General features: G+C 43.4%; 1 protein-coding gene across 1 annotated transcript in view; it reads left to right on the forward strand.

Moving 5' to 3' along the window:
* Nucleotides 1–18,608, forward strand: part of pparab (peroxisome proliferator-activated receptor alpha b) — a 30,405-nt gene that overhangs the window by 1,184 nt on the left and 10,613 nt on the right. The window contains exons 2-4 of the mRNA XM_031859484.1: nt 11,661–11,909; nt 14,743–14,906; nt 17,974–18,112. Coding sequence (XP_031715344.1) covers nt 11,702–11,909; nt 14,743–14,906; nt 17,974–18,112 — 511 coding nt within the window. The 5' untranslated portion in view covers nt 11,661–11,701. The remainder of the gene's footprint in view (nt 1–11,660; nt 11,910–14,742; nt 14,907–17,973; nt 18,113–18,608) is intronic.

Here is an 18,608-nt window from a genome sequence, read left to right on the forward strand (position 1 = left end):
CCCCCCCCCCCCCCCCCCCCTCTCTCCTTCCCTCCCTGTGTGTGATCATTCATAGCTAACAGAAGTGTCACATAATTATTCACTAATGATTGCCTCTCAAAACTCAAGTTGTTCAGCGTGCGATGGAAGTTTGGCCCTCTGCACAGGCAGAAACACATCCTCATATTTAGAACACTTAGTTTGAGTGATTGTGTGAACAATGTGCAACATTCTGCCGCTCAACAGCTGCAATAGAAAGTAGACAGGCTCGCAGTCTGTATTTTTTTAACACTATTGTTCTGTGAAAGGGAAATGTGAGCCAAATCCTGCTCTACCTGTTCAGTTCTCCTTTTTTTCTCCCCCACAAGTAGCAAGTTTACTCTTTTACCACTTATTTGTTTGAGGTTAAAAGACATAAAATAGGGTAACATAAATGTTCAAAGGGATTCCAAAGTAAAAAATCTTGACGGTGCATCAAAAACCAACATCTCACTTTGCTTAAATCATGTTTTGGTTTTTCTGTCGTTGCTTTTATTATAATATGACATTAGGACTGACTGCATGTGGTGGCTGAAGGTAGGGATGCACCAGTGTTGACGGCGTCTCCCAACCATTTTCTCATCCAGACTCGTTTGGCCTTCTGCTTTTGTTTTTCTCTCACTGCAAAGCCTTACATACAGCAAGTTTTAGCGCCACGTCTGTCCCCTTTTTGCTTACATCTTCTTAACCATGAGATCGCGTGAGAGAGACATCATCATGTTAACCTTAATAATATCCCATAGTGTGTGTTGCGCCGATATTTTCAAATCTTATAGTGTGTGCTTGGTTGAGTTTAGAGAGAGGAACATCTGTGAAGATTTTCCTTACATGTATGTGATGCAAACCAACTTCAAAATCGACCGATTTTACCTGTAGTCTGAGCTTGGGTTAACGCATTAAAAGTCGCTTCCACATAGTGAGGCATACAGCTTATCGATTAAACACTGGTATTGGATCGGCATTCGTATCAGACCGATACCCAAAGCCCAGTTATATCGGGACTGAAAAAGTCGGATCAGTGCATCCCTAGTTGAAGGTTTGTTTATGTTTTAAAATGCGCATGGTTAAAGTCACTTCATTGGTTTTTAGTAATCATTGGAAAATTGCATCTTTGCTGACATGTATCCTAAAGTGACTTTGAAGGTGATCTGAAGACAGACGCTCCATTCTGCGGTTCGGTTCCTAACACACTGATTTACCGGTGCTCTGTGTACCAGGCTTTTACATGGAACCCTCTCAGTTTGCTGACCCTTAAAGCCAGTCTCCATATTGACGTGGCATTTGCCTTTGGATCAAAGGTCTTCCCTCCGAACCACCTTATCATTCTGCTGAGTGTGACTAGAAACCCATTAACAATCGCGTAATGTTTGACACAGCCTCAAAGCGACACTGTTTATTTGTGTTGACTCGGTAAAGCAAATTGAAAACAAAAAGTTGAGGATATTTTTTTTTTTAGTCTTAGACTGAAAAATAAGTCACTTCATAGGCAAGAGATGGGTTGCAAGAGATGTAATCAAAATCTGCATACAAACCCCGATCAAACAATAGTAGCAAATAACTTTTCATTTAGAAAATCAGAGAAGTACATTTAAAACCTTTTCCCGGGGTTTTCCGAACATATCGATGAAGTTCCATCTTTGTTTCTTTTTATTCTCTGCAGAGTTCACTCGACACTCTGTGTAATAGGAGGATGTGGATCTCACTTACTCTGTCTGCAGAGTTTTCATTACACTTAAAATTAGGTATGTGGTTTTTTTTTCTCTTCTCCAAAGGTGTGGTGAATCTTTCAGTGCTTGTAATTCATCTTCAAACTTCCTTATGTAATCAGAGGGCACAATGCATTTAAGATACCCTTATCTCTCACACACAATGCAGGAATGTCTTAATAACCAAACTGTCTGAACTGCCCATTCCCAAACAAGTGTTTGTGTTGCTTTAAGTAAGCCTTAAGGGAACTTTCCCTGACGTTGTTTTTTTTCCGTAGTTAGCGTCTGTTCAACAATGCTGCTGCACTCGGATAGGTTTGTCTCCAGGAACCTGAGACCTGTAATCAGCTTTTGACTGGTTGCATTCACAGCCTGGAATGACAGAGTTTTCCCATCTCTGCTCCCCCAACCGGACTTTCAGGTTCTGTTCTCAAAGGCACGGTCTCAAGCGTTCATCATTTAGTGACTGTCGTGGGTCCATAAAGAGACGTATTGTGTGTTTAGCAGCAAGAATGTAGCTCCACTGACCTATTTCTCTCTGCATTACCACTGGCCAAAGAGCAGTGAAAGAAATATCAGTAGTAGTTTTGAAAGCATGTGTAAGACAAGACACTGCCTTAGATCTTAACATCCAGCATTTGTTATGTGTGTACATATGTGTGATTCTAGATATTATAGACATTCCCTGGCAAGAATCAAGGTTACCAGCGCCTTGTTATTGGCTCTTCGGGTTCAAGAGCGCTTTTGGTATTTCTAATCCGTCAGAGCCCCAATGAAATAAGAGTATACAGGTTTTACTAAGCGTCTTCCAAGCACATTTAAACAAAAAGTAGTTTATAGCAGTTCCAGATGGCTACATTCGAAAAAGGACTGCCAACATACAGCACAAGATGCGCTAATCATGCCAATGGTTACACTCTGAGGCCCTCTCTCCTTGGAGAAATCCATGGTGGTGTACTTATTTGAACAAAGTCAGACAAAAGGTGAGGATCCGAGAAGCATTTAGTTTGATGTATCTTCGCTGCATTCAGAGCGACAACAGCGCTCGCAAAACACCACTTCCTCATTCTTGGCATCGAGACCACTGAATTGGCACAACGGGGCGTCCTTGAGTTAAACTTGGTTAAACTTCACTGCGACAACATCCTGCAAAGTGATGACGTTCTACAGTTGTACTATCCCCTCAGCTGACCAGTGTTTTGGTGTCTGATAAGCCTTCAAACTCACGAATGTGTTATTTAACCTGCACTCGCCTGGAACAAATTTCACCCTCTTCGTCGTCCTCTGTACTAACATACCCACATCGAGGAATTTTTTTTTTTTGCGCTGTGCTATTTTCAGTCTTGCGTGGCTGTTCGTCGACATGCCTGAGGTCTGTTTGATTTGCAACTCGCATCCTCTAATGCCCAGGTGTGACCTTCCTCTGAGCAGGTCTATTCCCCTTTGAGCTTTTCCTTCAGGCAAAGTCCCTCTGGGTTGAATAGGATTGAGGCCCTTCCAGCCAGACTTACCGTAAGCAGCTCTGGACTGGAACTTGTAGTTGAGGCAATGTGGTCTGATCCTCACCCTCGTTAGCGACGGCCTGTAGAAATCCTCATCAATGACCTCTCCCTGGTCTTATCTACTCTCCCACTCTAATTCTGTTACCGACCAAGCCCACTCTCTTTCAGCTCCACTCACAAGCTCAGACAGAAACACCATCGGTTTTAGCCTCATTTTACTCAAGGCCTGTTCTGTATTCATCTGATGTCAGTTTTGTTTGTTTTAGTGGAACAGGGGTCTTTGACACTCTCATGGAAATTGACAGTGCTTATTAACGTGACAAGGCAAAGAAGTTTTTCTAGGGAGATTACTACAAGAAGCAACATAACCATAACGTGTAAGCTTTGTAGCTTACATGGGTGTTTTTAGTGAACTATTGGTTGTATTTTACAAGCTGATGGCAGAGTATGTGTATGTATGAAATGAATGAATAGGCCCTTGGGAAAACCAATGTCATTTTCAAGATTTGCTTATTGCAGCTTCTGCTCACTTGCTGCATGTTGGAAGCCAAAAGAACATTCTGGGTTCTTGTCACACTGTGATCCCGCTACAGCAGCAAATTGGTTTTGTTCTGTCACCGGGCCTGTGTGCAGCATGCCTCCCCACAAATACGTAGGCTGGTTTGGCAGCCAGCAAAGGGGAACTCAGGACTCCAGTGTCATGCTGGAAAATGTAATCAGATACACTCAGCTGTCTGAGCAGCTTCATGTTGTTCTCATCTCCGTTTTAGGGATTTCTGCAGTCTGGCAATCCCCGCTATGTTGTTTTTTAGTAATGCAGTAACTCCCTTGACACATTTTTTGGAAAGATTGTTGCGGGCAAAAATTAAGGTAGCATTGGAGAAGTTTGAAGACTGCATTTTCTGTGGCCTTATTAAAGTAGAGATGGATTAAGTTAAATTACGTATGCAATTGACTCAAATGACGCAATCTTTTCAGCCACTAACTGTAGTATACGATTTTTCCCAGAGTTATTCCTATACATCATCTAGCATCATACTAAGCATTTAAAAAGTCCTCTTGAATCAAGCCACAGCATGTAAAATGTTATATATTTTGTGTCAGCACTGCGCTCAAGGTGCTCAGCCAACGTTTGCAGAGCTACAGAGAGCTTTGTTTGCTGTCCTGATGTCCCTGCGTGACCAGGGGATGCTGGTTTTATACCATCTGACCTAGTGGTCAGAGCAACAGTACAGACTCACTTGGACATTCCCTTCTCTTTGGCACTAGCCGTGGTATGTACATTGTGCTGATCACGTGAAATATTTTAATTTCCAAATATCTGTATCTGAGTCTGTACTGATGATGTGTAGAGCACACTTACATGATATCCAAACTTGGATAAAAAGCTGTATTCATGTATAGTATCAGCGGAAAATGCTAAATTCGGCAATCCATCCAGCCCGTCAGTCCAACCCATTGCATGTCAGAACATGAGTATGCAATGGGAGGAAACTTTAATTAAGCCGATAAACCCAGATCAACGATGGTATGGATCATAAAAACAGGGAAAGTTAAGGTGACTCATAGAGACAACAAAAGCTCGTTATGGTGTTGTTAGCCCAGTTTGATATGCAAGTGCTGCTTGCTGTCTTGTCATTCCCAGCTCTACATCTGTTAAGAGAGAAAAGCAGCTGTACCAGATATCGGCTGTTTCCCCCCCTCTGAAATGTACAGTTTGGATGTACTGCAGGGAGGTTTTGTAACGGTGGCCTGCTTGATCCTTGCGACTGATTTGTAATTAAGCACAAAACTGGCAGCCAGGGGCCAGCGTTTGGCCACAGAGCGGAGGTATTGCTTAAGGACGGTGTTGTAAGCGATTGGTCATTTTTAGCAGCTGGCAACAATGAGGGTTGAGTCATTTGTTCAGCTGTAAATACATCTAACACACTGGGGAAGCATGTTAAGCTGTAGCTACACTGCAGGTCAAGGTCTCACAGCAGCTGTGTCATTTCTCCATATCACCTCACTGTTGCTGACACTTCAGACTTATTCCAAATTAGGAAACACAGACTAAAGTCTTATTAACAACTACCAGTATATCATGACCACCAATCCACCAACTTTCCCAGACATAGATGCAATTAGATTTACTGTTAATTATAAGTGCATCGCTCAATGCTTCACTATAAAACCTTATTGCCCTTTAGTGTTTAACAGGTTATTGAAAACTAATATGTATCTAATACTGACGGGCACACGTTCCACCCCGTAATGATGTGCTATAAAGAGCCAGTGTGAAGGGTCAACGTCGACCTTTGAGGTGACGCGGTACAATGTCACACTGCACCCTCTGCAGTGTTTTATGGTCAGCATGGTGTGCAAATATTTAATTATTATTTTGACAATGAACACGCTTTAATTGCAGAGATCAGAGTCCACTGGGGCTTATGCAACCTACTGTTTATTTCTCAACTCGATGCAGCAGCGGGTGTTTAATATGCTCACGGGCCAAAGATAGCGCTCATCTTGAGTAACACTTGTCTCGTAAAAAAAAGTCATGTCCATTTAGAAATATAGTAATTGAGAAACATGCATTGTCCTCCATGAGTGGAATAGATTACTCCAATAGTTTGAAAAATATGACATATTGAGTAAAGTAGCCTCCCATTCCAAGCAGCCATTGTTTCCACCCATTTCCATGATGCGAACATCTGTTAGCAGACCCTTGCAACTTGATTGAGTTGTGTAATCATGCAGATCAAGTCTGCATGATTTTTTTTGTCATATCTAGATTGCTGTTAGGAGTTAATATAGTGCAGAAGTATCAAATCAATCTGCTCTTAAACTGCATTACCTCATACCGATAATGTAAATTGCCAAAGCCTAGTGCAGGCTTAATGTCAATGGTGATGGATTTAGCAACTCAAGCAAGTTTGCTTATAGATATTCATTATGTACACAAATGAGTGGAAACCAATGGATGTCTGGAAATATTACAGTCATTCCAAAAATATGAATCTTTAAAGCATGCATTTAAAATCAGCTCTAAGACTGTAAAGTATGTATGACTTATACTAAGGAACTCCCCTTTGCAAACATTAGTTTGGACCCTTCCAAGTCTAAAAATGGCAGCCAAAATTTGCTGTGTGCGGTCACTGACCCTGAAATGACAAGGTTAGTGACCTGAAAGCATAACGATTGAACTGTTAGTCATCACACGCGGCTCATCTGTCGCAGACTACATCTAAAGTCCAATGTCAATCGCTTCCACCTGTACTTTGGCCAATCTCCATAATGATAAGAGGGCGCCGGCCAGCATATCAGCCCCCGAGTGATAAGGGTTCAGTTGAGTGTTTACACTGTGGGCACGGTCCAGACTGAGCTCATAGAGTGAACTCTTCAAACAAATGGACACTCGGACCTGGCAGGTCAGCCCCATCACCCCATACTCATGCTCTAAGACCACCATTATGCCCACTAGAGCCCTTCTTCTGACAGGCCTGTTAGCACTCAGACCACAGGATGGGTGGATTAAACATTAACATGTGGTCTGCTCTCTCTCTCTCTCACACACTGAATGGTCATAGAAACTCATAGGAAAAGCTGGATGTCATATTGTCAGGGACCAAAGTTGCATGGAAGACAAGGAAGGTAGGGCAGTAGTGTTTTTACTTACTGAAGTTGTTATTGGGTTTCAGTAGTCTTTGAAAAAACACATTTTATAGACTGGTAGCCCGACTGCAGACAAATAGTACGTGAAGAACTTATCTCTCCTCTGTCGACGCTCATTGCCGAGGTATGTACCCCTGTACTTGGAAGGACTACAATGTTTTCTTCAGTAATGCTTTTTTCTCCACGCCTTGGATAGACAAGCCCATACACACCTCTAATGTGCTGGTCCGCTGCCAGCTTTGTCTGTGTTTTCTTATCATCGCACTCTTTGCTGTTTGTTGTCCTCACCGATGATGGATCCGGAAAGCATAGAGCTTTATTGGATACCCTGGAGTCAATAGTTAGTCATGGAGGTGCCACAGGATCGGATTACATGAAGTGCACTACTTCTTGAGTGACTGATATCACTACTGAGACAGTGCAAGTGATTTACACATCATTTTCGCGACGAGCTCAGACGGCTGTGTTGACCAACTTGGTTTCTGTTCTAAGAGTTTTCCAAGTTGGTGGAGTAAGAGGCTGTCTACATGCCTGGGTCTCATTCATCCGCGTGTTTATTCGCCTCAGCCGGAGCTTACTGGCAGCTTCATGGCCTGTCTGTCTATGGGTCTTCACTGCGATGGATGAGCGTAACATGGGGGGCTGGCTGAACATGCTAAGCAAACCATCGGACAGTATGGATTACTTGTGCTCCACTCGTACATCCGGCCCTGTGATCACTGGCACAGACTTGCCAACATGTAGGTCTGTAATGGGATTTATCGATTTCGATGATGAGAGGTTGAATTCCAGTGGTAGTAGCTGTCTTCACATGCCTGCTGCCCGCCGTTGATTTCAAAGTCTGTGCATCGCCCCCCCCCCCCCTCTGCCCTTTTGGACCCTAACTCCAACCCTAACCCACACAAACACATGTGGCCTTGCTCATCTTCCTCAGTGTGTACAGTGCCCTCAGCAGGCTTGGGTGAGTGAGCACAAGAGAGGTCTTGACCTAAAAGACAAAGGCTCGCTGTTACCGTAGGAACCGCTGTTTTCTCTCTCTCTCTCTGTGCCTCACTTGCTAAAGTCTGCCTTGCACGTCGCTGATAAAGACCCTGTAATGTAGCGTAACTGACATTCCTCTCCACCCCACCATGTCTCTCTCTGTCTCAGTCCTCAAGGCCTCTGCGGTCTGCAGCTAAGCAGATTTAGTATGTGTTGTCATGTTGTTGTATGTTGATGGCAACGCAAGGTTTATTTTGTTCGACTTCATAGCTGCTGGAAGTTGGTCATGAGTTCAGAAAAGGACTTGTGTCATGTATGTAGTTTGAGTAGAAAGTTATGCATACAAAAAAAAAGTTTTTGGATAGTTTCTAAGTCTAAATGTGTCTAATTTTACCACTAGCTAATAATTTCTCGAAGGTTCATGAAGGTTAGTCAAGCTGTAGCCAAGAAGCTTCTTTATTTTCCCCTCGAAGCGATACTATGATGAGACAGTGCTGAGTGAAGTGAGTGTATGAAACAGGATGTCCTCTAAAGGAAGACCTGCGGGTCAGGAGCTAGAGGCTGAATGCTAAAGAGGTTTGCTTTATCCTAGGAGAGCCAACACTGCCTCCATTCAGAATTCCAAGTGTATTGAAGAGTGAGTAGCTCAGTAAAGCGGCCCGCTCACATGCCAGGTCTCTTTTCTGTGAAGTAAGAATCTTCAGGTCCTTAACTGTTAGATTCAGTTTAGTTCCTGTGGGCTTTATTCATTGCATTGCATTCTGGACTGTATTAAAGCTGAAAATGTTGACTGTTTCACTAAAAATGCTGCCATGTTTATCACTTGCTGTATTGTGTTTCGTAAAACATTGGGATGTCGTGTTTCCAAAACTCCTAACCTCCATGTGGCATAACAGGCATGTTACCATGAAGTTCCCTTTTTAATATGCAAAAGTTGAAATGTGCTGTGACATTTGTTTTCAGTGCAGGAACAGACTTTTTTTTCCACCTCTGCCCAAAGTCAGATTTGTATTCGACAATGTGCTCTAAAGATTGGCTTACTTCTTATCGATATCCATTACCATCGGGTGTTAATTTTGTGCTGTTGTTGTTATTTGTTAAAGTTTCAGTTATGTTACGGATCTGCTTTAGTCATGCTAGTCCCCTACAAGCCTGGAAGCAGTAGGGACCTCTCCATGGTTCTTCCATTTTTCCCTCCTATTTGAAGTTTTAAAATTTTCAAGGAGAAATTACTTTTGTTGTTATTAAATGCGCTTTGTACGAGATTGGGAGAATCTCTATTGCCTCTCAGCGGTTCTCAACATGGTGACGGTTGAGCCGACAGCATGCAGCTATGGGTGCTAACAGCGCTAACATTGCAAACTATGGCAAAAGTGCTAAAATAATTTATAGTGTTTACCTGAGGGGGAACCTAGGCTGGAAGCTCTTCTTCTGCGACGACGCCTTGTGCAGAGGCGGTGAACTAGCCAGTGGAGCACGTTCACGAACATGCACTAAAAGACTTGCATGGCGAGTCTGGCTATACCAGCAAAGCAAGAGGAAGCTCTGATTGACACACACACACAGGGAGAGTGATCATTCTCTGCTCAGATAGACATTACTCCACTATATCTTTCCATAGCAAATAGTTTGCTGCTATGTTAATGCTCTGAATCTCGTATTGCACCTTTAACAGCCACTTCACACATAGAATCACGTTTACTTCATCTAGTTTGTTTGCCTTCTACACTCGGAAGTATGCAAATGACCTATACATTCCATTGCTCCTTCAATGGAATACCGATAATGTCTGTCATTAGATCTTTAAAATAGACTCACAGGGAGCACTGGGGGCAGAAACGTTTTAAGCATGTGACAAACAGCCTGCAGTAAATTGCACTGTACAGGGGTGAGATAAGGGATACATCTAAGGGATAAAGTGAAGGCTGCCAGTAGTAAAGCTGTGAAAGGGCTGAGAAGAAGCAGCAGCAGCAGCAGCTGCTGTGTTGTGGCCGTATAGCCACCCCTCAACCGCACCACCCACCTCCGACCTCCCACCGCCCCTTCGTTTTGATGTTCTTAGCGGGGCCTGATGGAAAGGGCTTACTGAAGATTGACCCAGTTTACATGCGGATGTATGAACTTCTAATATGTGGTGTAAGGTCCTTTCCCGCTACTCATCTTACAAAGCTTAACTAACAATCTCCTCCCACTTTCAATTCAGCAAAATCTCACCCATCTACTGTTCAAGACACTGTCTGTCATGACCTATATCAGCCCAACCTGAACCAGCCTAGTGACCTACATTCGTCCCACATGTCCCCGTGCTTCACTCTCTGTCCTCTGTCTTCCTCTTTCTGCCCCGCGATGAGATTTACAAGGATACGGTTACTGTATTTGGAGTGAATAGCTCATGAGCGGAGGGGCCTGTGTTATGTCATACGATACTCCGTGTCCTTCATTCCCTTGCTGACCCGTTATAGCAACATGCAACTTCTGCTAGTGTGGATGGCCGCACGCTTGCATCAGCACTACTCATTAGGTCTAAGTGTATTATGCATTATGTTTGCACTGCGTAATTATGTGTACTGAAAACAAAATGCCATATTTCCCTGTGGTGTTAATGGTAATAATGATGTTATCCTTTTTTTAGCCATGCTTTATTGATGTCAATGTTCAGTTGGTCCACCATTTTTATCCAGACTGAAATATCTCAGCAGCTATCAGAATTGCCACAAAACTGATATTCATGATGCCCAGAGGGGTCGTGACCGACCGAAATGAGTTTCCTCCGTAGGGTGGCCGGGCTCAGCCTTAGAGATAGGGTAAGGAGCTCGGTCATCAGGAGGAAGCTTGGAGTAGAGCCGCTACTCCTTCGCGTCGAAAGGAGTCAGCTGAGGTGGTTCGGGCATCTAATTAGGATGCCTCCTGGACGCCTCCCACTGGAGGTTTTCCAGGCACGCCCAACTGGGAAGAGACCCCGGGGAAGACCCAGAACACGCTGGAGAGATTACATCTCCCAGCTGGCCTGGGAACGCCTCGGGATCCCCCAGAATGAGCTGGAACATGTTGCCGGTGAGAGGGAGGTCTGGGTCGGCCTGCTTGACCTGCTGCCACCGCGACCCGACCCCGGATAAGTGGTGGAAAATGGATGGATGGATGATGCCCAGAGGATGGATCATGACAACTATGGTGATCCTCAAGCTTATCTCCTAGAGCCACCAGCAAAAATGTTCACTTATCAAGTAAAATATCTCCACCTAATCGATCGATTGGCAAGAAATTTGGTAGAAACCTTCATGGTTCCCAGATGATCCTAATGACTGCGTAGATCCCTCTACTTTTCCTTTAATGCCACAATGAGGTTGTCATTTGTAGTAACTATTGCATGACATTTTTGTGCAGACATTCATGTCCCCCTGAGGATGAATTATAATCCCTTTGGTGATCCCCTGACTTTGCACCATCATCAGACCAACATTTTTATTTGTAAATAACTTAAACTTTTACATAAACTTTGGGTTATGAGTACTTCCAATTTAACGACATACACTTTCTATTTATCACTACTAAACAAATGTTAGCGTGCTAACACACTAAACTATAATGGTGAACGTAGTATGTGCTAAACGTCAGCATGTTAGCGTTGTCATTGTTACACTTGTTGGCAAGCCTAGAAATTCAGGCAGAGGTGACCTTGGAAATGAGTTATCATCGTGTCTTCCTCTGTCTGCAGCTTTGTGTTTCCATATCACCTCTTTGACCTCTTGCTTGGTCTTTATTTCCCCCCTCCATCCTCCCCCCTGTCCTCTCTCTCCAGTCTGATGAGTGAAGGTGCCGGCAGCCCGCTCCTGCACCGCGATGGTCGACATGGAGAGCCACTACCATCCCCCTTCACCCCTGGAGGACTCGGTGCTGGGCAGCCCCCTGTGCAACGATGATGACTTCATGGGCGGCATGGAGGAACTCCAGGACATCTCCCAGTCCATCAAAGATGACGCTCTCAGCTCTTTTGATGTCCCCGAATACCAGTCCTCCAGCAATGGCTCGGAAGGGTCCACTGTTCTAGGTGAAGTCTCATTATCACTGAATTCAAATTATCTATGTAGGTTATTGATAATCTAGTGAAATAATAAGGTGGGGTTTTCTCCCATTTCCCAGTTTCAAAGTGTCCCCGGCAACTCGGTGTAATCTCCTTGCCATTGTTGTTGTCAGAGCTGGGTTCCTCAGTTTAACCCCTAATCCCTTATTTACGCCACCTGGATATACGGAGAGGACATACACTTTGGCTAATTTAACCTCTTGCCTTGAACTACAACAAATCTTCTCTACAATCCTTTAACAGCACTTTGTTTACTCAGGTTGTCTGATTCCCCCACTTTACCCCTCATGGCAATAGTCCCTTGGTCGTAATCGGTTTGTCCTTGTCTCTGATCTACTGTGTCTTTTGCCAATTTATTTCCATATTTCTCTCTCATTTCTCCTCCTCTTTACTATTTATATTTTTTCTATATTTCCCTGATTAGCCTCTCTTTCCTCCTCCAGCCCTTCTCCTCGCCCCATATCCAATGAGGAATTCACACATTCATTCCTTAGCCACCATGCACCATCCTGACACTGTGTTACCATCTGAATAAAAGTCCCATGGGCTTCTGGGAAATTTATCCTTATACCAGATTACTCAAGAAGTAAAGAAGCCGTGAATAGTCCAGAAAGATAAACATTTAATGGAAGAATAGAGGGTTGGAGTGAGATAGAGTGAAGTGAAGGAAGTATGGGGAGAAGGCATTGTGGAAACATTTGATGATGTCAGGGAGAGGATGTTCAGGATTTATGTATGTTTAGGAGTGCTAACCGTGAGCAATGGAAGAAGAAGAAACACTGACACGCTTTTCTTGTCCACACTCGGTTGAAACATGTGCACCAGGCAGGAACCACAGCTCCATTTCCGCTGCCAAATGTCCTTTATCCCCATTCTGGCGTCTCCCGACCAACTCATGTGGCTTGACTTAGTGCCACTGTTTTGTACCCTTGCGTCTTTGCTATTTATGTAGCAAGCAAGTTCTACCCAACCATGTGACCTTCACAAGGTGGAAATAGAAAACTGTTGGACACCTCTGACCTGTCATCCCTGAGAAGGATGAGTAATACTACTCCATCAGTGTTATGCTAGTGACAGGCGTGAGGTCAAGGTCAAGCTGTACTTTAAATTCCACAAGTTCTTTGCCTGAGGGAGGTGAGACAGTATGCGCAGCCGTTCAGGCAAATATTTAATTTTCACTTACATTTTCCCAAGATAATGACTCCACGGATGCCTGACTGTGGTGACAAGATCAACTTATAACAAAGTGTGGTGAGACATCAAGTGTTTTACTTTTTTAAAAGTCTACAAGATGCATTAAAGTGAACACAGCAAACACACTTTTGCAACAGAGAGACAAGTTCCTGCATATTTTCTCGCCTTCACACACACACCCGGCCAATCAGTGTGTGAAGTGGCCATGCTTGTCGGATTGCCTATTTCGGAGAGCTAAAATAACTGTCAAATGCAGCTTCCCGAATGCCGGCATTTGAAAGGTACGAGGGGAGAGGGTTTCAGTCACTGTTTGACGTTCAGACAACTGGAGTCTTTGAAGAGTCCTGATGGCTATAGACTATGAGGAGTGTAGTCATCCAGTTATCTTCCCTGTCTTTGTTAAGAAACCGTGTCGTAAAAAAATCCACACTAAAAATACATACATTTCATTTCAAAATGTTGACGTCAGTATTTTCAGTGCAATAAAGACCATTTTTCTATACACACTGCAAATAAAGAGTTACATGAGTGTGCACACGTTCTCCTAACTCATACTCATGAGACTAAAAGTAGGTCTACAGCATTTATACATATATATACATGCTGAGGTACTGTGCATTCGCCCACTTTCAAATCACATATGATTGTACAGCATGTGGGGTCAATAACAATCATTGTCTCGTCTGATTGAATGTGCAGTTGCGGGTCGCACCATTGTGAGAAGCTCTGTGCACAAAAATAAGCCTTTCCTCCACTTCTTTTCTCCACTGGATCTGCAAAAGAAAACATGGATCCATTTTTTTTTTTTTTTTATAAAATACTATTTTTGAAAAGACCAGCGCTATTTAAAATGTATAATAGTAATAATAATAATACATTTTATTTATATAGCGCTTTTCATAAAACTCAAAGACACTTTACATTAAAATCATCATATATAAAAGCAACACACTAAAAACATAAAATACACAATAGTGGTCACACATTAAAAGCAGTTTTGAACAGGTGGGTTTTGATCTGTGATTTGAATATGGAAAGTTCAGTGCAGTCTCGGATGTGTTTGGGGAGAGAGTTCCAGAGGGAGGGGGCAGATATGGAGAAGGCTCTGTCACCCCATGTCCGGTGCTTGGTCCTGAGTGGAAGAGACAGGAGGTTGGCATCAGAGGAGCGGAGCCGACGGGATGGAGTGTGGTGGTGAAGCAGGTCGGTGAGGTAGGAGGGGGCCTGATTGTGGAGGGCTTTATGAGTGAGGAGAAGGATTTTGTATTGGATCCGTTGTGGGATGGGGAGCCAGTGGAGGTTCTGGAGAACAGGGGTGATGTGGTCACGGGAGCGGGTGTGGGTGAGCAGGCGAGCAGCAGAGTTCTGGATGTACTGGAGTTTATTTAGGATTTTGGATGATGTGCCGTGGAGAATGCTGTTGCAGTAGTCAATTCTTGAGGTGATGAAGGCGTGGATCAATTTCCAATCAATTTCCAATCAATTTCCAGCCACAGATTTGGTGCTCATGAAACTTTTCATTTTACCGGCCATCAGTGTAATCGTTGTCTTAAGATGCGTTTGTTCTATGACACGTCTAATCACCCATGTGCTTGTGTTTTTGCAGATGCCCTGACGCCAGCATCCAGCCCCTCGTCGGTTGTTTACGGGTTGGCAGCGGGCCAGGATGAGTTCTCGTCCGCCTCCTCATCGCTGAATCTGGAGTGTCGAGTTTGTGCTGACCGCGCCTCGGGCTACCACTATGGAGTCCACGCCTGCGAGGGCTGCAAGGTGAGACGACGATCACACACATGAATTATACAGTCAGACAAGTGGTTCTTGTTCTTTATATTTCACATAAGACTCTGGCGAAGACTAGACCAGCGTAAGGATTAGTGACTGAGTAGGTCTTTTTAATGGACGTACAGTTGTTGAAGGACATTATTGTCTGAAGTCATCACACATGCCTCAGTATCTTGTCACCGGACACTGTGTTTTACTTAATGCTCTTTTCTCTCCACCAGGCAATATTTCTGTCAATATCCATCAATCACTTCCTCCCAAAGTCACCCACACTCAAGCACAGACAAGCCAAGAATCCCAAACAGCCTCCTGACTGTAATAAATTTAAACAACGGAAAAATTGAAAACATGCCTGGCCAGAAATCCAGAGGCTGTGTGTCTTGTGACTACTCCTAAAAGCATCAGAGCTACCAGGCTCAGCCTTTACATGTGGTCGCTCAATAATCCTTCAGTTAATTGTTTACCAGTCATGTTGAAGAGCAACCCAAGGCTGTTTTTTAAGAGGGGCCGAAGGACAAAGATAGCCCCGACTTGAAGTGTGTGTGCATGTGTTTTTAAACCTATGCTGGTGTGTCGGTAATCTGCATTCCTTTATATTTTTGTTATTTTCTATCAGTCGCTGATGGTTAAAAAAAATACCTGAAGGAAAAGTGGCTGACGGGAGAGACGTTTTTACACCTCCGCACTGTGAATCCACTCAGTGCAGCTAAATAAAGTGCTGCCAGGACAGAGAGTGGGAGTATGAATGTCAGGAAGTAATACATAAACACTCCATCATGTCAACATGATGTTACATAAACATTCACATCGGAGCAGGACGTGTGAGTCTGTACAGCGGTGGAATGATTGTTTCATGTGTATTTGCATCAATACAGAAGTATATACACTGAACAAAGGCTTTGGTGGGTCCACAGGGCAGGAGCCAAAGCTATGTGACCTATGCAGGGTGAAGGCGTAGTGCTGTAAAACAATAGGTTATCACAAAGTCAAGGTACATTGGTTTAGCTTCTCCTACCTTTAGGAGGGAGTCATTGAAAGTGCATCTATCAGAAGTGCCAGAGGGTAATGGTGAAGCCCCTTCTTGCAGCATTTGCTGGATCAGCTGAAGTCAGCATTTCTTGATGGGCCAGCGAGGCTTTGCACATTTCAAAGGCTCCTCTGGAATTTTTTATTTTTTCATGATTTTAATAAGCCTCTATTCCAAATTTAACAGAGATGTTAGAGAGGTGACAGGAAATTGAAAAAATATGGGTTGCCCAATGGATATTGAACGAGGGAATTTGCAATCACAGTAATTGGATAATTGGAATGCGTTTTAACATCCACGCCACTGCGACGCCTCAAAGCAGCCCTGCTGACAACCTGTATTCACCAGGTGTTTGGGTTTGTGTGCAGAGTGAGTGTGAATGGTGGACAGTAAAGGAGAAGTCATATTAAACACACAAAACTCCAGTTTATCTGCTTCATCTGGTTGATGAGATGAGAATCTTGATGAGATTTCTGACGTCTTCGAGTCTTTTTTTGAAAGTTTGATTGGTGCATGTAAATGCTTGACAGAACCCGGCCCGTCAAATCACTGAGAAGACCACAAACAAAATCTCGCATGTGAAATTACCTGAATTGTTTTAATTTTGTCATAAAGTATTCTTGTATACTCGCACACATACATGCATACCCTCTCTTGTGCATTATTTCCCCCTGTTATTTGATCATGGAACAGTAATGGGAGGAGGCTGACATCTGGTTTGTCAATACACTGATGAAGCCCACTTGGCTTGAACATCGTGTGCGCGCGCGTGTGTGTGTGTGTGTGCGTGTGTGTGTGCGTGTGTGTGTGTGTGTGTGTGTGTGCGTGTGCGTGCGGTTGGAGGTTAGTGGGTGAGAGGTTAGTGGCTGAGAGTCAGTCAGTGTTACTTAGCATGTGCTCGCGTGGTTGTAGCGTGTCTGTGTAATGTTGTATTGTCTGACCATTTTTGTCACTTTTCTTACTGTGTGAGTATTTTGGCACACAGGGAGACAGGCTGGGATGAAATTCAAATTATTTTGAAAATTTTTCTAAATGTGATGTTAAGCAATTCCCCAGGACATTATCTACCCTCCAGCCTACCGCACACATGCCTCTTGGTCCCTGTGTTCCTTGCCAAAAGTTTATTTTGTCAAGATTGTGTCAGAGAAGAGAAACGGATGGTGAAACTATGTCTGATATTGTCACGCACCTTTCAGATGAAGCAGATAAACTGGGGTTTTTTGTGTTTAATATGCAATGATATTTTTTTTTTTCCTAACTTTAACGCTGATTGTTGCTTATTTAGGTATGAACATTTAATGTTGCAGAGATTTAACCAAGTTTTCAGGGCTCTTTAAAAGATGAGTTTGTGCCTATAATCTATAATCTTCTCCTTTACTGTCCACCATTCACACTCACTCTGCACACAAACCCAATTGAATGTGTTGTAATTACATTGAATGTGTTGTAATTCTGTTATGCTGTTCTACACATGACATCTATTGCACTTCTGTCCATCATGGGAGAGGGATCCCTCCTCTGTTGCTCTCCCACAGGTCTCTTCCTCTTTTTTTCCCCGTTAAAGGGTTTTTTTGGGGGAGTTTTTCCTGTTCTGATGTGAGGGTTCTGGGACAAGAGGATGTCAAATGTGTACATATTGTAAAGCCATCTGAGGCAAATTTGTGATTTTGGGCTATACAAGAATATATATGTTGTCAATATACAAAAAATTTAATATGGGAATAAATCACTCCTTTCCTAAAAATATATCTTTTTATTTTTTTAACTGGATCCTGAAACTGGTTTCATAACAGACAAAATACAATACATAACAATAAGCCTTTATTGATCCCCAGAGGGGGAATTCAGGTGACAGCAGACTGTATTTACTACATTTCAGGTGTAATGTGCTTGTGTATTTTCTGATCTGGTCCATGGTGTTCATGTCTCATTCATACATCATTTTCAAAGAATTAACAGCAATTGCATTTTTGCTTCATGTGAGCTGCGTTCACATTTTAACAATGTTCTCCCCTAATTCCTTTTTAGGGTTTCTTTCGGCGGACCATCCGTCTGAAGCTGGAGTATGACAAGTGTGAGCGTCGCTGCAAGATCCAAAAAAAGAACCGCAACAAGTGCCAATACTGCCGCTTCCAGAAGTGCCTGTCAGTGGGAATGTCCCACAACGGTGAGTCCTGCAGGGCAGGGCCGGTCTGTGCGCTGCTCCAAGCCCAGCACGCACGCACGCACACACGCACACACGCATGCACGCACGCACACACGTGCGCAAGATTGTTGTTACCTGTAAACACACTCTACTTAACAGAGTACCACAGTTGTGCAGATGCAGAAGAAAGATCGGACATGCACACATGCACATAATTAGTATGAATAGGAAATCGAACACCACAGTTGGGTGTTAAGTTGCATGTTAAGACAAGTCTCTAACTGAGGACTAATCCAGGCTATTGGACAGCTTCTTCCAAATGTACCCATTTCATCATATGGACCGTCTGTACTTTCATTTATTCTGAAAAAGGCCGCTTAGAGCTGCAACTCATTCATGTGCAGCACATGGACTATCCATCTTTGTGCATACTGCAGCCTTTACAGTGCTGGATCATATTGAATTGCAAAAACTGAACCCACTGAACCCTTTTGGTTGAAGATATGTGAACAAGATT

Source organism: Anarrhichthys ocellatus, unplaced genomic scaffold, assembly GCF_004355925.1.
Source record: "Anarrhichthys ocellatus isolate YVR2014 unplaced genomic scaffold, GSC_Weel_1.0 scaffold2, whole genome shotgun sequence".
In the NCBI taxonomy this organism is placed as follows: Eukaryota; Metazoa; Chordata; class Actinopteri; order Perciformes; family Anarhichadidae; genus Anarrhichthys; species Anarrhichthys ocellatus.